Genomic DNA, 22,079 nt, shown 5'->3' with positions numbered 1-22,079 from the left:
ATGAAAGTCCATATACTTGAGAGATAGAAACATTATTAGGACTGGCCATTGAAGTTTAGAGGAAACAAAGATTTGGAGAGGAAAAATCAAATATCACCACCAACTTTGCCATGTTCCAAAGAAAACACCATTTTATTGCACTAGAGACTCATCTGGTATAGGAGCCTCCCATTTTCATCACAAATTGCTAATCTTACACATTCCTGGCATTAGAAACTGGAAATGACTGGCATTCATTGGCCACGTTCTTATCTCAGATTTTAATACTAAAACAATAATTCATTTAACAGATTATAAGTAAATTAGAAGGTGATAGAAATCAAAGTCATATCTCTGAAGATGGAGTACTGATTGGGAATCTTCTGGGAAAACGTTCTATAACTCAATCTGAGTAGTAGTAATTGTATATAAATTTGTAAAAGTTCTTTTGAATTTATACCTAAGATTGGTGTATTTGCTTATTTTATTGTGTATATATCATGTTCAATAACAATATCTTTAAAAATTAGTTACTTGATATGCCAGATATTTTTTAATGTTTTTCTTTTATCTAAACCCCTTTTAAAAAATATTTTAGCAAAATTAAACTATTTCCAGAAACTCCAAAAGGTCAATGCAACCAACTTCCAGGCCCTGGCTACAGAATTTGGAGGTGAATCATTCACTTCAACATTCCAAACCCAGTCGCCGCAGCCTTTTTACAGGGTGAGCCAGGGATTGGATTGGGTTGGGATTGTTTGGTTTGGTTTTTCCCTCGTAGCTGACAATTGACCAGGTATCTTTGAGGTACACCACTGTAAATAGGTAAACTGTCATCAGATCTTTTGAAAGGCTTTTGGAGTGTTGTCCACATTAACAAAACTGTTGAGTCAGTTTTTGTTTCTACTTTTTCTTTTCTGGTGGATTTCAGTCCAATCTCACTATGAATAAATTTCTGCTGTATTTTGTATAGGCTGGGGATCCCATTTTTACTTACTTCCCCAAGTGGTCTGTGATAAGCTTTCTGATGCAGCCTGCAGGAGTTGGAGCTGGGGGACTCTGTGCTGAGAGCAATCCTGCAGGTGAGTCCCGAGCAGAAGTGCCAACCTTTTTGTCCAATTTAAAATAGGCTTTCTCATTTACCACTTCCTTAATTCCTTGTGTTCTAAGGTTTCCTAGAGAGTAAAAGTACAACCTGTGCTCGTTTCTTCAAGAACCTAGCAAATAGCTGCACCTCGGACCCAGCCCTTAATGCTGCCTCTTACTATAACTTCACAGTCTTGAAGGTGGGTGTCCTTTCTTTCCCCACTGTCACCACTGGTTTAATGTCAACATGCTTCCCAGTGTTCGGTTATGGAGAAAGCACAGAACTGGAAGTCAGAATGCCCAATAGCCAAGTGAGAGGCAGAGGGCCTGGAAACCCTGTCATCTGAATAGCCAGGGTGAGAGATTCTCACCCTCCTGGCCAGTGGGATGGGCTTGGCAGGGTGGGAGGGGGTGACATCTCACTGTCACCAAAACCTCTTGATTCTGCTCTTCAGTAGAGGTCTACTCAGAGTCAGTGGACATCACAGACCATTCAACCTCCCCTCCACTTTCCTTTCAGCATTTCAGTATAAAGAAGAGTCAAGTAGAAGAGAGGAAGTGAACATTCTAATATGTGAATTTTTTTTGAGGTTAAGCAACTTTTTTTATTGAAAATAGGTGATACACAATATTATATTGGTTTCGGGTGTACAACATAGTGATTCAATGATTATATGCATTACTAAATGCTCACCACAATAAATGTTACCTTCTGTCAACAAAGATATTAAAATATTATTGACTGTATTCCCTATTCTGTACTTTCATTCCCTGTGAATAATTTATTTTATAATTGGAAGTTTTTTACCTCTTTATCTCCTTCACCGCCCTTTCCCTCACCTTGCTTCCTATGGCAGCCACCAGTCTGTTCCCTGTGTTTATGAGTCTATTTCTGTTTTGTTTTTAGATGTCACATATAAGTGAAATCATATGGTATTTGTCTTTCTCTGAGTTATTTCACTTAGCATAAAACTCTCTAGGTCCACTATCCATATTGTCACAAATGGCAAGATTGCATTTCTTTTTTATGGCTGAGTATTATTCCTCTGTGTCTATGTACTGTATCTTCCTTATCAATTCATCTATCAATGGACACTTAGGTTGCTTCCCTATCTCAGCTATTGTAAATAATGCTGCAATAAACAGGGGTGGGGAGAACTTTTCAACTTAGTGATTTTGTATCCTTGAGGTAAATTCCTGTAAGTGGATTACTGGGTCACATGGCATTTCTATTTTTAGTTTTTTGAGAAGTTGCCATACTGCTTTCCATAGTGGCTGCACCCATGTGCATTCCTACCATCTAATGTGTTGATTTTTTTTTTACCTCCAAATGTAAAACCATAAGCTCCTGGAGATTTTCCCTTAAGTATATGCACACTCATGTTCTTGCTGTTCTCTTATTCTAGGTTCCAAGAAGTATGACTGATCTGCAGAATATAAAGGTATGATGCTGTTTATCAGGAAAAAGGAAAGGGAATATTTGGTCCCTTTGCATTTATCTGAGGCAATTTGAGTCCAGATTGTAGTGGTGAAAGAAATTGTATGTATGATAGATCAGACTGTTAATTGTGAATCTAAAACAGTGTTTTCCCATGTGTGTTCTGTGACTAATAACAATCATATGAAACAAGAATTCATAAGGTGTGAGGTAAGTTTGGGAAACATTGAGTTAAATAAAGTTAAGCACTATAGCTAAGGTGTACTTCTTGGAGTCCTTAATATGCTAGAATATGCTATAAGGCCTTGTTAATCTGTAAGTGGGGATATTAAATATGGTGTTCCTAAAACTTAAGTGATTATGGAACCTTTATTTTATATCTGATAGAATTAATGTTCTGAGAAATATGTTTTGAGAAGTGCTGATTGATTTAGAATGATTTCTGAACCTCAGTTGTAGGCTGGCAATGGAAGGAGAGAAAAAGATAATGGTTAAAAATGATTATACTTAAAGTAGAAATACCATTTGACCCAGGAATTCCACTTCTAGGAATTTACCCTAAGAATGCAGCACTCCAGTTTGAAAAAGATAGATGCACCCCTATGTTTATCGCTGCACTATTTACAATAGCCAAGATATGGAAGCATCCTAATTGTCCTTCAGTAGATGAATGGATAAAGAAGATGTGGTACATACACACAATGGAATATTACTCAGCCATAAGAAGAAAACAAATCCTACCATTTGCAACAACATGGATGGAGCTAGAGGGTATTATGCTCAGTGAAATAAGCCAGGTGGAGAAAGACAAGTACCAAATTATTTCACTCACATGTGGAGTATAAGAACAAAGGAAAACTGAAGGAACAAAACAGCAGCAGAATCACAGAACCCAAGAATGGACTAACAGTTACCAAAGGGAAAGGGACTGGGGAGGATGGGTAGGAAGGGAGGGATAAGTGCGGGGAAAAAGAAAGAGGGCATTATGATTAGCATGTATAGTGTGTGGGGAGCACGGGGAGGGCTGTGCAACACAGAGAAAAGTAGTGATTTTATAGCATCTTACTATGCAGATGGACAGTGACTGTGAAGGGGTATGTAGGGGGGACTTGGTGAAGGGAAGACCCTAGTAAACATAATGTTCTTCATGTAATTGTAGATTAATGATACCAAAATTTTTTTAAAAATGATTATACTCAATTCAGCATGATACATAGTTGGAAGAGAAAATGCTGCTTTCAATTTGAGTTATTTGCCTCTTTCCCTTGCTAGCTCCAGGTTCCTGTAACACTTGTCTCACAGGCTGGTTCTCCTCTGTTGGCTGAAAACACTTGTCAGAATGTTGTTTCCCAGGTAGGGATGCTGACCTCAGATTCTGAACTGGTGTATGTTGATCAGCATTATCAGCAGGGCCTCATCATCCATTAAGTACCCAACCAACCCCATATGACTTACTGTGCATTACCTGAAACTTAACATGTCAAGAATTGAGTCCATCACCTTCCACCATACCATATTTCAGTCATTTGTTTCCATTGCTTTCATCCTCTGGTTTTTCATATCCAGAACAATAAGATTATTTCTCACTCCTCTTTTTTTTGCCCACATGGTGTTTGTACAGTTCTTACCACATCTTCTTCTTTGACAAAGTCAGTATCATCTTAAAATCTGAAATAGACTAGTCAACTTATTTTCCTCTGTTCTCTCACTTCTAATCAACCTACAGGAGTAAAAAAACAAAACAAAACACCATTTTAAAGACTATGCTCAGAAACCTAAGGTTACCTTCACTTGCTTAATGACTTCCATTTCCAGCTACTATCTTTATTCATCCTCAGACATTGGGAGAGCCAAGTAAGCCAGGCTTCCATTCCACACTCACATCTGCCCCTACTCACCTTCCTCTGAGCACAATCAAAACTTATCTTCCTTCCTTTTTAATTTTTAATGTAAACTTACCTTTCCTGTGAACCCTTTCTAATAGTTCTATCCAGTCTCTTTTTTCATGTGTAGACATAATATGAAGTCAGTGTTATCTTTTCATGGTATGTATGTTTGGCATTTTTAAGATTATTTAGTCTCCCTCAACAGTTTTTTTATGAAGATATAATTGACATATAACATATTTTAAGTGTACAACATAATGATTTGATAAATGTATGTAAGATGAAATGATTATCACAAGTTTAACATCCGTTGCCCTACAGTTACAAAATTTTTTTCTTGCAATGAGAACTTTAAAAATCTATACTCTTAGCAACTTTCAAATATACAGTACCCTATGTTTAGCTATAGTATACTGTGCTGTGTACCCTTATTCAGTTATAACAAAACCCTTAAAGACAGAAAATCTTCTGTCCTAACCATAATTGGCCCACTATATTGTCTTAATTGATTCTCCTTTTGTATTTCAGGTCATCTATGAGGTAGAGACCAATGGAACTTTTGGAATCCAGAAAGTTTCTGTCAGTTTTGGACAAACCAACCTGACTGTTGAGCCAGGCACTTCCTTACAGCAACAGTTCATCATGCGCTTCAAGGTGAGGGCCCTTCTGTCAGGGATTGCGAGGGGAAGAAATGTCGGGTTAGAAATAGTGCCTCCGCTTCTGTCACACATGCTAAATAGAATAATGAAGGCCTATTTCAATCTGTCAGTTGTGGCTTCAGCATTTAATATTCCATCATTAACTACAAGTGATGGGAATTCAACAGTGTTTTTTAACATTTTCTCTGATTCTCTATCTGGCCCCCAACAAAGCAAGACTTCAATCTCAAACCCAAACTGGTTTTATAAATAGCCACTTTCATAAGTTTAGCTAACATCCCACAGAAATTCTTTGATTAGCTTTTCTCATATTTCTGTCTGGGCATTCAGTGGGTTTTGTGGGTTTTTTTTTTCTTCTTTTACTCTATTTCTGTACTATTTGAGCTTACATGCTTACAGTGAGCATGAATTTTTGCCTATGTGTATTTATGAACATGTAAAAATATAATGTGATGGTAGTCAGTGTTTTATTCATTTCTCAGTTAATCTAAATTTCCAGTCTTGTTCACCAAGAACGCTTTCTTCTATGTTTTCTTTTTCACCTAGCAGAGTCAGATTTTTTTTCACAACTCCGCCCTCAGTGATCAACCAAGTCTCATGTGTTTCAGAGTTCATCTCTGGCATAACTATACTTAATTAAAATATGTTTCTAAATTACATTTAAATTCCTCTCATTTCAGTCAGTCTGAATATAGCCCCAAATTAATAGTAATTTTTGAGAAACAGGGTTGATAGATTCTTGGCTATAATCCTTGGTAGAAGTAGCATGTAGTGAATTTCAATATTCAGATCACTCAGGATTTGTATTAGTGATTAAAAAAAAGTAAGACATTGGAGTAGAAATTCCTGCAAAATGCTACACTGTGGAAAGTAGCAGATTGCTCGGTGCAGCTAGCTTACTGCTCCTTAAAGAAGGGTGTGAAGCCAGGCAGTGGAAGATGCAAGAACATACTTTCTTAATGAGTAACTTCTCTTCCCTGTTTCTGCAGGCTTTTCAACAGAGCACAGCTGCCTCTCTCACTGGTCCTAGAAGTGGGAATCCTGGCTATCTTGTTGGGAAGCCACTCTTGGCTCTAACAGGTGATACAAGTCACTCAGTATCCTTTTTGGAGCTGGGTGGTCTGTTGCAGCCTAATGAGTAAAGCTGCCCTGTGGATCTTTTGGTATTTTCCAGTTCTGAGGTCCCCCTATTTTTTTTTTCTGCCTTTGACTTTTATTATTTTTTTAATTCATTTTATTATCATTAATCTACAATTACCTGAAGAACATTATGGTTACTAGCTCTCCCCTTCACCAAGTCCCCCCACCACAAACCCCATTACAGTCACTGTCCATCAGCATAGTAAGATGCTGTAGACTCACTACTTGTCTTCTCTGTGTTGCACACCCCTCCCTATGCACCCCCCACATTATACATGCTAATCGTAAGGCCCCCTTTCTTTTTCCCTGCCCTTATCCCTCCCTTCCCACCCATCCTCCCCAGTCCCTTTCCCTTTGGTAACCATTAGTCCATTCTTGGGTTCTATGATTCTGCTGCTGTTTTGTTCCTTCAGTTTTTCTTTGTTCTTATACTCCACATATGAGTGAAATCATTTGGTACTTGTCTTTCTCAGCCTGGCTTATTTCACTGAGCATAATACCCTCTAGCTCCGTCCATGTTGCTGCAGAAGGTAGGATTTGTTTTCTTCTTATGGCTGAATAATATTCCATTGTGTATATGTACCACATCTTCTTTATCCATTCATCTGGTCCCCCTATTTTTTAGGTATTCAAGACTTCCTTTACCCACCCATTAATCAGTTATGTTCTCAAATGTTGATGCTACCAAAGCCTTTAAAATTTATGTTTAGACTGGCCAAAGGTAAAGATAATGTCTGATTTTTGTTTGTTTTAATGAGATATATACTAGTGTGTGGTTAACCATTTTTGGAAGAACAGTAATTGTCTCTATGCATTTTTTAATTACTGAAGGAAAAACACAAGTTTTTGACTTGACGATATCATGATATTAATAAAATATGTAAATGGTGTTAAGGAAACAAGAGCATAGATATTCCAGTCTGCCTCTTTCTTTTTCTGTTATGATCTCCTTAACCATTGCTTCCTACCTCAGATGACCCTCTTGCAGAGCCAGGGTGATGGAACTTGTTCTGCTAAGAGACACGAAATACAATTTGGAGTGAATGCAATATCTGGATGCAAACTCAGGTAATTCTTTGCTTCCACATTATTTCCCACAGTCTGTCTCTGTCTGTAGAGAATATATCGATATGGCTACTGTTATATCTTGAATCAGAGTTGAGAGAATACTTGGAATAGTCTTACAATCTAAATAATTTTAATATTACTGACAGTCCCTTATACCTACTAAGGAATTCTTCTGTTTTATAATATTATTTCAAATGTTTGAATTAATATTTTTATATGGTTACATTATTATTTAGCATTAGACTCCACTTCCATGGTATTTAATTTCAGGCTGAAAGAGACGGACTGCAGCCACTTACAGCAGGAGATTTATCAGATTCTTCATGGAAGGCCCAGACCAGAGTATGTCGCCGTGTTTGGTAATGCCGCTCCAGCCCAGAAGGGAGCGTGGACCAAGCTCCTCAGCAGGAACTGCAGTGTTTCAGTAAGGACAGAAACTCACAGTCTGACCAAGACTCACTTTCCTTTTTTGTTTGTAAATTAGGGATATTAAAATTAAAACCAGCCCTGTTCTATAGATGACATAGTTGTCTAAAAGGAAGAATACAAGAAATCATGCCCAATTGAAGTTATTATTTCAGATTAGGTTTATACCTAACTTCTTTTCCTTACTTGGAGAAAAATTTGAAGGTAGGAAATCAAGAGATTGCTCTGTGGTTCAAAATCAACTTTACTCGTAATAAAAGAAAAATAAACATATATCATACATATTTCAAATGCTCTCTTATATCCTTGAGTATTTAGTCAGCACAGATTCTTTGGGGTTGAAATTGTTCTGTTACCAAAATTTACATTTTAATGTTTTCATTTAATAAAAACACATTAGCAGGTTAAAAATTAAAACCAGGTAGACTGGTATGAAATGAAAAGTAAAAACCTCAACACCCCCCCCACCCCCCACCCCAGAAGTAACCTTGTTAGCTGTTTCTGTTTTTACTTTTTCTGGTGGCCCACTAGATCATTGCATAGCAGGTGTATCTCTTGACTCCAGTCTAAGTGAAATAAGGAAATCTGCCGTGCTAGTCTATCTTCTTCCTCTTTTGCCTACCCCCTCCTCACTTAAGTTGACTGTACCTTTAATTTTATTTCTTTTCATTTAAAGTTTAAAACTTCATTTTTCTGTATAAGTAATACATTTACTTGACTCAAAATTCAAAATGTACAAAATGAAAATCTCTCCCAGACAGCTCTTCCCTTCCACAGAGACAACCAAAGTTACTTGTTTCTTCCTTCCAGAGATAATTGCACACTCCCACAAGTAAATACTTAGATTCTGTTATCCGAATGACTAACATCATTAACACTGCTCTGCCTCTTGCTTTTTTCACTTGATCTTAAAGTTTCTTCCATATCAGTACCCGATCAGCTTCTTTATCCTTTGCATAATATAGTTGCATAGTGTTCCATTGTATGGATGAAGCATAATTTATTTAACCAATCTTATTGGTGGACATTCAAGTTGTTTTCAGTTTTTGACTATTATACACAGTACAGCATTTTGATTTGGGCACCTTTTCCTACATGTGAGAATAAACCTATGAGATAAATCCTAGAAGTAGAATTACTAGATCAAAGGGTATAATTGTAAAGCTTTAGTACTTTCAATTTATTCTCCATACCAGTTGTACCAATTTACAGTCCCAACATCCATCTGTGAAACTGTTTATTACTCCATACCTTCATCAACATGGTTATCAAACTTCTTAATCTTTGTTCATCTGATAAGTGAAAAAATAGCATTCCAGTGTAGTTTTATTTTTCTCTTACTATGAATAAGGTTGAGTATCTAGAAATACAGTTGAGCAATTTGTGTTTTCTTCACTTGAGCAATTTGTGTTTTCTTCACTATGATCTGTTTATGTCCCTTGCCCATTTTTATTGAATTACTTGTCTTATGAGTTGTAGGAAATCTTTGTGTATTTAAGAAATTGGCTCTCTTTTGTGGTTTGATTAGCAGATTTTTTCCCATTTGTCATTTGTCTTTTAACTTTGTCTATAGTGTTTTTTACCATGTAGAAATTAATTTTTATGTTGTGAAATTTATCAGTCTTTCTGTTTTGTTTTATCTTTGGGTGTTGGTTCAGACTTTGAAAGCCCTTTCCTCTTAGAGATTATTTTCCTTTTTCAGCATTATTATGAATTTATTCCTTGAATATTTAGGAGACTTAAGGGGATAAGTAAGCACAAGTACCTGATCCAGCCTTTGGGCAACTGAAATTAAATTGAGTTCTCTTAAACTTCAAATATAGCTATACTGAGGGAGTATGGTTTTGGGTGACACATGGCTGAGTACAGGAATGGGATGGTTAGTGACAAGGGTTGAGATTATAGTGGAACTATTCATTGTTATTCTTAAATCTACTATTTACATTTTTAAACCACATTTTCAAAGCATATTTGACAACATGGAAAAGTATTCCTAATGTAGAATAAATGAAAAGAGCTTAAGAGTATTTGAAACAAACACATGAAAAGATGTTCAGTATCATTAGCCATTAAGGAAATGCAAAACTACACTGAAAATACCACCTCACACCCACTAGGATGGCTGTAGTTTAAAAGATGGAAAATAACAAGTGTTGGCAAGGATGTGGAGAAATTGGAATCTTCAGACATTGTTGGTGTAACTACAAAATGGTACACCCCCTTTGGGAAACAGTTTGACAATTCCTTAATAAATTAAACATAAATATGGTCTGTCTTCCCCTATTCCTTGTTTATACATGTTATTGCCTATGTCTGTGCCTTACTGTAAAAGAATTCTCTGTTACTATAAAAGAATATGAAGGTAGAAAAGCATGTTGAGGATAGTTACCATCTGCTGAGTTACAGTAACCTCCTGATTGATGTCCTCATTGCCATCAGTCCTTGTTGCATCTTGTAATAAATCTTCCTAGAGTCAAACTACTTGGTTTAAATTTATGATCTAACCCTGAAATGTCTTCTTCCTTAACCTTTCCCTGCCCCGGCATACAAATCCTTTTTTGTCAAGTGGTCTGCTCAAGGCCAGTGCCTCAAATATGCCTGGCACTTACGAGACACTCAGTAACTATTATTTAGATTAATCAGTGACTGTCCCTCCATGGCATTGTGTGCTGTTCCGGTTGCACATCTTTTTATATGCCATCTCTTTACCTGAATTTTCCTTTAATCACTGTTTCTTCCAGTCATGTGTTACTCATCCAAGTTCCATGGAGCCTTCCTCGCCAGAAATGACTGTTTTTTAATTCTAGCATTCCACAACACTGACAGTGCACCACTTACTGAGCACTTCTGTAACCATTGTTCATAGGCTCACATTTTACTAATCTCTGTTAGTAATATTAATATTTTTAAGGTCAAGGACAATAATGTGGTCTGTTGTGAACTTTTGTGTTCTTTCTCTAAGCCACATTGCCTTCTCTGTTACGTATAATTTTTAGGAAATAATGGCTACTTAATGCGTAGTGACTGACTACAGGCAACCATCAACAATTCAAGCAGATGTTTCTCTATCCTTCTGCAGGCTACACACTGTATGTCCTGCTGTGTCCTACCAGTTTCCCTGGAGATCCAGGTATTGTGGGCATATATAGGCCTCCAGTCCAACCCACAAGCTCATGTGGCAGGAGCCCGATTCCTGTACCAATGCCAGTCCATACCGGTAAGTCATACAGGACCACTAAGTCTTGCAAAGCTTAGATTGTCCTAACAACCGTTGGATGACCAGATCATTTTTTAACATCTGAGAGCCAGTTTATGCCACCAGCCAATGTTTGGTTAGAGTGAGCTGACACAATTAACTTTCATATCGTTCCTCCCTGTCTGGTTATTGAAATTAGTGTGTTTTCATAGTGAATACAATCTCTATCCATTTTTGCCCCAGTTATTTTTTTTAATTTCCTGAACTCAGACTTTAGCATGGGTCAGTTTCTTCTAAATTATTTTACCAGTATTTCCATACTGATTGACTCAACCACAGAAAACATTTTCTGTCAGTATACATTCAGTGTGACAGTCGCACACTTAACAGAGTCTCTGAGCCTGTTGGTTGCTCTTACAGTTACTGCTGTGGCTAATCTGTAGTCATCAGTTCTTGGTTGATTGTGTTCCATTAAAAAAATAATCGTAGTCTGTAGTAAAAATGCATGTGTTGCTTATTATATGCCGTAAGACAGCTTTAGCATCTGCCTTCGTTTTAGAACCTAATCCTCAGTTTTAGAAGTTCAAAGACAGAAATGATTAGGTCTTGGTGAACTGATGCCAGTTTCTTAATTTCTAATGAAAATTAAAAACAGTTGAAATTATTACCTATAAGCCATTGCATTTACATCCCAGAAAAGAAAGAAACTAAAGGCTACAGGTAGGTGAGGCATAAAATACCTGTAGCTGCTCTCCACAGCAGGGATGAGCACCTTAGCTGTCTATCCCTGTAAGCAGGTTTAAAACTTGGGCTACAAGAAACTGTGTTAATAAGAACATTCCATTCTCTGTGTTGCTTTACTGAATAAAACAGAGCTATTTCTATAAGACTCATTTAGTCTGTTACAGATTCTGCATTAAATCTTTTGTTTTATTTTTCTAAACCGTTTGTGAGTACCTGTGTAGTTTGGGAAAATAACCACAGGACTGTCCTTTTTACTTTCCTGAATCTCTAATCTTCTTAAGCACTGAAACTGACCAGTGCCTCTTTCTTCTCTAGATATTTTAATCATTACTTTTTCTCGGGCTAACTCTTAGGTTAGTTTGCCCCTCTACAAAATCACACTTTTCATTCATATCTAACTGGCCTAAATGGTTGACAGTTGAGAATTTCAGCTGTGCTTCATTCATGCATAACTGAAGACACAGTATCTATTCCAATGATGGACCAAAAATTAACTGTGTTGAACTTATGGAGCAGTAGTACATGATATACAAAATCATCTGCCTTAGGGTGATTTACAGGATTTGCAAAGGTAATTTGACTATACACAAATTTTCACTTTAAGAGCTGACTTGAGATCTCACCTTGATCAAAGATGCCATGTCTCTGTAAAAGGAGTTTAAGACAGTAGTGTCATACCACAGAATGTTTCTTTCTATAATAAAGAAATAAATAAAAATTTTATCATCTGTATACTGCAGATTCTTTTTACTCCTTCAATCTTGAATGGCAATTTTCTCCTGAAGTCACATAAACATACTCACTTCTTCCTTATTTGTTTATACTGATTATTTGTTCTTAACTTTAAATCACTTGCCTAACCCATACAGGCTTATCTCCCAGGACTTCCTGTGAAATTTTTTTCTCAGAATAACAAGAACCTATTCAGAGAAAGCTAGTGTACATGTTCCAAAACTTCTAAAGTAAAAAGGGGAGGAGTTACATTTGCTAAAGGTGTATCTGCTGAGATTCTTCTCCATATGCCACTGACCAGCCTTTCTAAGGTTGTAGTTAATAAAGGTTTTGCCTAGGCTGTGTCATTCGGCTTAGGGTGTCTTATTGTGTCTGGCATAAACTTAAAGCTGGATGGCAAACCAGCAGCCTGTGGTCTGTGTTTAGCCTTTAGACTTGTTTAGCCCCTGAAGAATTTTGTTTTTCAAATCTGTGCCAACATTTAAAATGAGGAAATTTCACCTTGACATCCAGATTTCTGACTACTATTGAAAATCTGGCAATCAAAATCATATACACCTGCATGGCATTAAATCTCCTGTCACTGAATGGTAGTTTCCACTTTTTAAATGGGGGCCCATTCACACAACCTATGTTATATGAACCCACCCACCCTTAGCCAGCCTGCTTCTCTCATTCCAGGTTATCTGCTAAGGCTGGTAGGCATTTGTGTTTATGAACCTTGAAGTCAAGCTGCTAGATGGTTAGGTGAATTTTGAACTGAATGTCTAAATGACTTTTCATTGTGTAGACATAACTTTAGAAACACTAAATTCTCACAAAGCTCAGTAGCAAAATTTTTGGAAGGTTCACAAGGATACACTACAAAATCAGGAAGAATTTAAGTAAAACCCTGTCTTCTTATGTGATAATAATAATAGCTAAACATTTACTGAACATTTACTGTGTAACAGGTACTGGTAGTATTCTTCTATAAATTTTTAAATAAGTATTGAACTCCTACAACAAGCCCATGAAGTAAATAAGATTTATTTACATGGTCCTCTGTTGCTTATAATTTTGTACTAATTGGGCCTTTAGAAGCACCTTTAAGTTTGATGATAAAATGCATCATGTCTTCTGTCTGAATATAAACTTCTTTTTTAATTAAAAAAAATATGTCTTTAGGGAAAACAACTAGTTTTACAAAATATTCTGAATCAATTCAAAGCAAAACAATGAGTGAGTGAAAAGAACAGCATTGCATTATAGGATCAAGGCTCTGAACCTTTTTTTGAATTAACAATATTCATCTTTTTCATTAAGTGGATCATTGACCTTTTTAAATTAAGAGACCTATTACCTGTGGTTTAGGGTGGTAATTAAGAGTATGTGCATTGAGTCAGACCTAGGTCTAAATCAAATTATTTTCTTTAAATCTAAGTTTTCTCATCTATAAAATGGAGATTAATAATACTTTATAGGGTTGTGCAGATTAAATGAGATCATAAAAGCAAAACATTTAGACCGGCTTGCTGCATGCAGACTCGCTCTGACCTGCCACGTGGAAATAAAGTTGGGTATAACCCTTTCACCCCAAAAAAAAAAAAAAAGCAAAACATTTAACACATTTCCTACCACATAGTGAATATTCAGTAAATAGTACTCATCATATTATCATTTTTATCATCATAACTTTTTCAGTTCCAAGTTTCCATAGGAGTAGCATATTAAGAAGGTTTAAAGCAAAACGCAAAAGACATCAACAGGCATTAGAGCAGTGTTTTTCAACCTTGTTGGCTATCACCCATGGTAAGAAATATATTTTACATCATGACCCAAGTTAAGAAACATATATATAAACCTGAAGTAAAAGTTTTATAAAACAATATCTTTATGCAATGTACTCTGTGATATTGTTTATTCTATTGTGGTTTTTTTAATGCTAAACACAGATGGGTCACAATTTTTGCAATTTGAAGAACACTTCAAATTGAAGAATACATCTCTACATTTCAAAGTGAATTATATTGTTTTATTTAGTTAAGTGCCTTTTCTTCATTATAATTGAAAGTTGACAGTACTTTATGCCTCAGTCAAATAAAATGTATTAGGAAAACTGTCGATCTAGCTGCCAGTCTTAGTGGTTCTTAATTTTGTGGACCCCACTGAGAATCTGTTAAAAGTTGTTCACTTACTAGAAAAATGCACAAACACATGCATTTTTACATAGTTTCAAGGGGTTTATTGATTTCTTGAAACCAAGCCACATTCTCATTATTAAACAGACAGTATACTAGGAAAGATAAAGAACACTAAACAAAGAATAATTCAACATGGATTTAAAAAATAACTGCTACAAAAGAAAAAGCTAGGAACTTGCTGGATTAGCGAGAAAAAGAGTTGTATTTCTCTTTTCTACTGATGTCATGGAGAATACCAATGTGACCTATCTTCTAAGAATGGACCACACTACCAGTGGACCTGATCACTGTAACAGTAAAGTTTCTGTCACTAAAGTATTTTTTTCAAGGACAGTCAACCACTGTTTGCCTCTATCTTTTAATGAATGATTAGAATATAGAAATAGTTTGCCCCCTTCTACAGTTCTTAATAGCCTGCATAGAAGAACCTTACCTAATTCACTGGATGGTTTTCTTATTACCTCTTTTTTCTTAAGAACTTTTAAAAGTTATATTTTTGTTCAATGTGCTTAAAACCTATAACCACTTGAAATCTCTCCCTGACATATGACAATTAACCTTATTGATTCTTTAACGTATTAATTCTCTTTGGCATATTTGAAACTCCTGATAATTTCATTGATGTCTTTAAAATAAATAAGGGAATTAAAATTTTTTCATTGGCTTCTGCTTCGAATATTTTTGTACCTAAGAAAGTATGGAGGAATAGTGTATACATTATCTGGAAGAATTTTATATGTAAATAATTCATTATTTTTCAGAAATTATTCTTCTTAATTTCACTTTATTTATATCACTAGTTCTCCTAAAATCATAGTGTTAATGCCAGATACCTTGTCCTTAAAAATCATGTACTTAAATGCAGAAAATTTATCTTTATATTGGCCTTTATGATATGCTTTATAAAGTTCTAACCATCATAATAGAAATCACTGTATCTGATTATGTTAGATTAAGAGACTCATGGATGTAACATATAGATGCACTTCTTGCATTTACGTTTTTGTATTGGATTCTGATTTGGACAAACAGTTGTAAAGCACATATATAGATAATTGGGGAAACTTGAACATGGACTATATTTTAGGTAGAAAGAAATGTTAATAACATGAAAAGTTAGAGGTTCATTTTGTTAGAAGTAGATTACCAAACAGCCTATATGGTATGATCTCATGTGGTTAAAAATGCATATATCAGTGTCCATATAGTAAAGATACAAATGCTATTAGTGAAGGAAATATGGCATTTTATTTATGTTTACTTAGCAATATTCTGTAACTTTTTACAATATAATTTACTGCTTTTATAATAATTAAACTTCCTTAAAATCACTAGGAAAATATCTAAGCATAAAGAGATATTATTTTAAAGATTAATTTATTCAGTTTCACTTACAATAGCATGAAAAAACATAAAATACTTAGGAACAAATTTAGCAAAAAGAGCACAAGACCTCTTCACTATAAAACATTACTGAGAAAAATTACAGTAGACCCTAATAAATGGAGCAATATACCATGTTCATAGAGAAAACTCAACATTAAGATATCAGTCCCTAAAAACAGTATAGCACAGAGAAGGCAAATAGTGAATCTGTGGCATCTTACTACACTGATGAATAGTGACTGCATTGGGGAATGGGTGGGGACTTGATAATATGGGTAAATGTAGTAACCACATTTTTTTTTCATGTGAAACCTTCATAAGAGTGTATATCAATAATACCTTAATAATAATAAAAAAAGATATCAGTCCCTAAATGGACCTATAGAATTAATGCAAACCCAAAAAGACCCTAAAGGTATTTCTGTGGAAACTGACATGATGATTTTAAAATTCACATGAAAATGCAAACGACTTAGAATAGCCAAAAACAATTTGGAAGGGAAGAACAGAGTTGGAGGACTTATTCTACTTCAAGATTTACTCTAAATCTCATACTATGGTGCTAGTATAAGGATAGACAAGTAAACCAAAAGAAAAAATAGTCCAAAATGAGATCCACAATCATTTCAAGGGGAAAAAGACTTTTTTAAAAACAGTACTAAAACAGTTGAATAAAACTGGAAGTACTAGGTTAACTTATCAGGGGAAAATGAACTAACTCCCTAACAAGAGGTACTTATGCCGAGATCATAAGCTTATACATGAACTCTAGAGTCATAAAGCTTATAAAAGGCAGACAGGAGAATATCCTTGCAAATTTGAAGCAAGCAAAGATTTCTTGAACAAGAAACAAAAATCATCAACCATAAAACTAAAAATTTAATAAATTGGACTTTATCAAAATTTTAAATGTCTGCTCATCAAATGATAGCATTATGAAAATGAAAAAGGCTAGAGCTTGGGAGAAAATATTTTGCAATGCATTATCTGGCAAAAGATTCATATCTTTGCATTGTCTGGCAAAAGAATATAAAAAGAATACATACAAATAAATAATGCAAGAACAACAAAACTAAAAATGGACAAAAGATTTGAACAGATAACACACAAAAACATATAAACACATGGCCAGTAAATGGGAAAAGGTGATCAACATCATTCGTCATTAGGGATATGCAAATTAAAGCTGTGAGATACCATTCACCAGAATATTCAAATAGAATATTCACTAAAACAGCTAAAATCAAAATGCCTGATAACATGAACTTGCAAGAATGTAAAACAACTGGAGTTCTCATACATTGCCATGAATGAATGAGAATTGCTATGAAAAATGGTACAATCAGGTGTTTACAGATTCATTTTCTGTTTGACCCAGCAAATGTACTCTTGGGCATTTAACCAAAGGAAATTAAAATATATGTCTAAAACAAGACTCATACGAGAATGTTCATAGCAACCTTATTTATAATAGCATAAAAGTGGGGAAAACCCAAATATCCATCATCATCAGAATGGGCAGATTATCGTATATTCATACAATGGAATATTCCACAATAAAGCAATGGATTTCTAGTACACAAAACAATATGGATAAATCTCTAAAATATTTGTCTTAAGTGAAAGAAGCCCAACACACACATAATCTAATGTAAGGTTCTATTTATATGAAGTATAAGAACAGGCAACTAATCTTTAATGATAAAAGTTAGAAAGTGATTGCTTCTGGGAGAGGAACAGGGAATAGACTGGAAAGAAGCACAAAGAACTCTGGAATGGACATATTCCAAATTCTTGTATTGGGCATTAGCTACATAGCATAGAGAATTGTCAAAACTCATAAAACTGAATACTTAAGATGTATGTATTTTATATATAAATTATACCTCCATAAAAAATTAAAACAGATACTTCAGAAACATGAAAGAAAAAAAACAACTGCCTAGGGGAAAGTATTTGCAATACATGTACTGACAAAGTTTTCATATGTAGAATAAAGAACTCTTAAAGCTCAGTTATGTGTTACGTACTTGAACCAAATATGAATTTGTTCTAGTTCAGTCTGAAATATGTAGCTAAAAAATATATGCCTAAACTTTTTCCCTAATAATGATAGGTTTCTTTTGTAATGATTTGACATAAAGGATTAACATATAATGGTTTAAAAATTGATGATAAAGATGTAATACAGCAATATATAAGGTGTACTTCTTATTACCAAAAACAAACAAAACCTAAGCCAAACTTTTCATGTTGTTACAAAGTAAATCTTACTTGGGGACAAAGGATTTTGCTGCATGTAAACAGAATTGATACAGATAAATTCATTAAACTTCATAGTGTTAAAAGTAATAAAGCAGTAATCTCTGAAGTAAATATAAAATATTATAGTTTAAGGTAGAAAAAAATCAGCCACACATAGTGGAACTGGATCCATAGTAAAGAAATGTGCCTTTTGACTATGTGTCTTGAGAAAAGAAATGAGATGAAGGGTTTTTCTTCTCCCCAGTGCTCTTGCTACACATGCTAAACAGTGAATTTTATAATTTTGCTTATATGTAACTTAAATGCAAATAGAAAAACTTTAGACTTCAGAATTCATATATAACACACTGAACTTAAAGACCTTGTTCTTCATGTGGTAATAAAACAAATTCTAAAATGGGCTAATAGCATTCAGTATTAACCAGTGACCTGGCAAGTGCATTCAGGTTCTTTTTAATTAATAGATTATCTGCTAGACTGCATTTGTCCCAAACATCCACACAATTATTGAGGCAATATCTTTAATATACAAAGAATAAGCATTTCATTTGAAATGTTATTTAATAAATAAAAGTATGAGTGAATGAATGAAACAACCTTTAGGAATCCTAGTTAGTGTGATGGGAAAGACAATGGGTCAAAGTGATCTGTAATTGCTGACTTAAATAGCTGTGGAATACTTTCTACCTTGTGACTTATTATCTCTTGTTACTTTATATTAGTTCCCTATCTCCAAAAATACCTCTTTTGTCAAAAAAAGAGTATTAAATGCCTACTCTATGCCAAGTACCATGGTTAGTACTGGGTATAGCATGGTATACAAGATAGACATTGTCCATGCCATCATGGAACATGGGGGAAAATATTGAGGTGAAGTTGAAAATACTGTTAAAGAAATTCACAAGGGAATTCTCATAGCCTGAGCCCAGGTGAGGGCTGTGCCACAGCTGCAGGAAGTGGCAGAGTTCAGAGACTTAAGGTTGTCATAGGTAGGACTTCATTGCTTGGACATGGAAGTTGAGGGTGAATTAGTCAATAATGGATAGGTTTTTAGTTCGGGCAATACATTCAGTTCTTTTTTATCTTACATGTGATAGATAACCTGCTGATTACCAAATGTAATTTTGCTTTTCTGTAGTAACCTACAAAGGTATTTTTCACATACACACACACACACACACACACACACACACACTTTTTTTTTTTTCTGCTTTGGTGGGTGTGCCTGAGGTTTTCTTCCCCTTACGTTTTGTTCTGTCTGTTTTGGAAGGCTGCCCTCAAACTACTAGAACCCAATTTGCCTGTAAAGTGCTTGGAACTGTGCCATCTCCCAGATGGCCCTCAGCCAGTGAGCTAAGGGCACAGGATTATGAAAACCCCATTCCTTTCCCTTGTATCGCGTTCGCTCCTTGTGGCGGTGACGACAGCAATACGTACACAGACCTGGTTCACTTCAGTTCTTTATTGTTGCTCGGAAGGTCGGGAGAAGGTGAGTGAGAAGAAGCAACAGCCGGAGGGAGCGAGTGAGAGAAGAATGAGAGGAGAGAGAGAGCTTCTCGTTCCTGCTTATGCCTTATATAAAGGAAGCTGGCCTATGGTGATCAAGATCATGCGTGACCTTTAAGCTGATTGGTAGCATGCCTTCTGCATGAGTTGAGCACGAGCGCGGAAGCATGGGGCAAGCCTATAGGAGCAACTTCTTTATGCTAATGCCACCAAACCAGGAAGGGTGGCGCCCAGGAAGCGGGCGCCATCTTAGGGCGTTTGTCAGCTACAGTGGAAGGGCGGTGTTCAGCCATAGTGGGACTCAGCCTCGGCCGTAGGCCGGCCCCTACACCCTTGGACTGGGACAACACAAGTTATTGGAATTGTGAAGCCTATTTTATATTTCAGAGTTACTTGACAAATTAATCCAGTACTAGATAATGGTATAATTTATCAAGCTAATTAATAATTGTGTAATTTATTTTTTTTAAACATGGTTTTTGAAATTTTTTAAATGCCAGAAAAGAGGATCTTTTAACAAAATATAAAGTCCTCTATCCTCTGTCACCATCCTGCTCTTACCGAATTACCTTTTTAACTCTTCTGTTTCTTTGGTAGTACCTCGATTTCTAAGCAATACTGTGCTGTTACCTGTTCAGTCATGAGTTTATAGGTCATCTGTTGACTCCCTATTTTGGTAGGTAATTTAGCTCTATTATTCTGCTCCTATACCCCTCCCACCACTCTTCCAATGTTTTTACATCAAAATATTTCATTAAATCAGTATCCAGTGTTTCATTATTATGTTTATGTAAGTATGCTGAGCCAAGTAGTTAAATTTTTATAAAGATTTTTATTCTTCCTGAAGTGAATAATTATCTCATTTCATTTCTTCACTTTTCTTTGAGCTAAAGGCCAAGACTTCTCATGCTTTCTGATAGCTCTATAGAATTACTCTCAAAGAAGTTTTCCAAATGGTTGAACTTGCTATACAGTGTTATTGGTTGTACTTTGTCCTGCAAGTCTTCTTCGTGGAGACCTCCATCACCTGACGTAGTATGGACTGGTCACTGCTCAGCACCCATTATAGAACTTGGCTGTCACCTTGGGAATTCCTCTTGTGTCTTACATGTGTCACAGTCACTGTTTATTGGATGCTACTTTTTCCTTTCTCTTGGTTACTCTCTTGTTTTGGTGGAGTTCAAATTCTAATAACCTCTTTGGGGAAAAAAAAGTGCATGTAAAGTACCCTTTTTTTCTTTAGTTATGTTTAGATAAAACTTCATTCAACCACCATCATCATGATATCAATTTATCATTTGGGTAGGTATAACTTTCTAGATTGAAAATGATTTTCATTCACAATTTGAAGACATCATTCCATTGTCTTCTAGTTTCCAATAGTGCTGTTCAGAAGCTATTTTAAGATCTTTTTGGTTCTAGTACTCTGAAGCTTCCACAACATTATGCCTTGAGTAGGTCTTTTCTTATTCATTATACCAAACAATCTATGGTGTTTTTTATTTTGTAAACTTGGTTCTGAGAAATTTCAATTGTTATCACATGCTTAATAATCACACACACACACACACACACACACACACACACACTCTTCATTGTACAGAATATTTTACTTATTTTTAGTCACATACCTCATTCTGCCCTTCTTTACACCCAATATCCATAAATCCAAAATTGTCTGGTTTAAATTGCCCAGTGTCTTGTTGAAGTAGGGACAGGGCACTTGCCTGTTTGTACTGAGGGAGTATCATTTGGTAGCCATTTAGGTCCTCACTCCACCCCCGCCCCGTGTACCCTGTCACTGAGCCTCAGGACCCTGCAGAGACATGCTGCTTCTAGTCTCCGAAGGCTTTTAGGTTCGGCATTCATTTCCTTCGTGAAACTTTATTTCCGTCTGCTTTCTAAATTCACATATTGTGATGTCTCTCCATTTCAGTGAAGATGGAGTTTATGTATCTGTTTCTTACTGAATTGGAGTGGTTTTTGAGATACAGAGGGAAGAGACATCTTTACATTGCCATCTTAAAATCAAATCAGGAGTAGCTCTTGATAAGCCTGTATCCTGGGTGAGTCAAAAAACAATTCAGTTCAAAAGGAACTTCTATCATGTAGGGTTTCCCAGCCATTAAAATACCACCATATACTTAAAAAAATACACACACACATATGTACATGTACATATGTATGTATATTTGAGTAGACATGGGTCTAAAAATTGCCTTCTTGGGCGCATAGGAGTCTTAGAGGTTAATTCTGGGTACAAGCTGACCTCAAGCCTCCAAACTTTGCCTGATCTTTGAGTTTGAAGGGGCCAATGACAGTCCTCTTTTTCCTACCTGAATTTGAAACCAATTAAAAGGCAGAGATTTAAAGAATAATAATCAG

General features: G+C 35.6%; 1 protein-coding gene and 1 long non-coding RNA gene across 2 annotated transcripts in view; one reads left to right on the top strand and one right to left on the bottom strand.

Moving 5' to 3' along the window:
- TCTN3 (tectonic family member 3) overlaps positions 1-22,079 on the top strand; it is a 30,924-nt gene that overhangs the window by 3,471 nt on the left and 5,374 nt on the right. The window contains exons 4-13 of the mRNA XM_036886471.2: positions 578-705; positions 953-1,061; positions 1,150-1,265; positions 2,472-2,507; positions 3,776-3,856; positions 4,918-5,043; positions 6,038-6,145; positions 7,162-7,256; positions 7,527-7,680; positions 10,762-10,899. Of these exons, the coding sequence (XP_036742366.2) occupies positions 578-705; positions 953-1,061; positions 1,150-1,265; positions 2,472-2,507; positions 3,776-3,856; positions 4,918-5,043; positions 6,038-6,145; positions 7,162-7,256; positions 7,527-7,680; positions 10,762-10,899 (1,091 nt within the window). The remainder of the gene's footprint in view (positions 1-577; positions 706-952; positions 1,062-1,149; positions 1,266-2,471; positions 2,508-3,775; positions 3,857-4,917; positions 5,044-6,037; positions 6,146-7,161; positions 7,257-7,526; positions 7,681-10,761; positions 10,900-22,079) is intronic.
- Positions 19,357-20,826, bottom strand: LOC130684617 (uncharacterized). The gene is made up of 2 exons (XR_008998966.1): positions 20,045-20,826; positions 19,357-19,596 (listed from the first exon to the last, which is right to left on the bottom strand). It is a non-coding gene; the product is annotated as an uncharacterized LOC130684617 (long non-coding RNA).

The sequence above is a fragment of the Manis pentadactyla genome, chromosome 8 (genome assembly GCF_030020395.1).
Source record: "Manis pentadactyla isolate mManPen7 chromosome 8, mManPen7.hap1, whole genome shotgun sequence".
Classification (NCBI taxonomy): domain Eukaryota; kingdom Metazoa; phylum Chordata; class Mammalia; order Pholidota; family Manidae; genus Manis; species Manis pentadactyla.
This window is presented reverse-complemented; position numbering and strand designations above follow the sequence as displayed.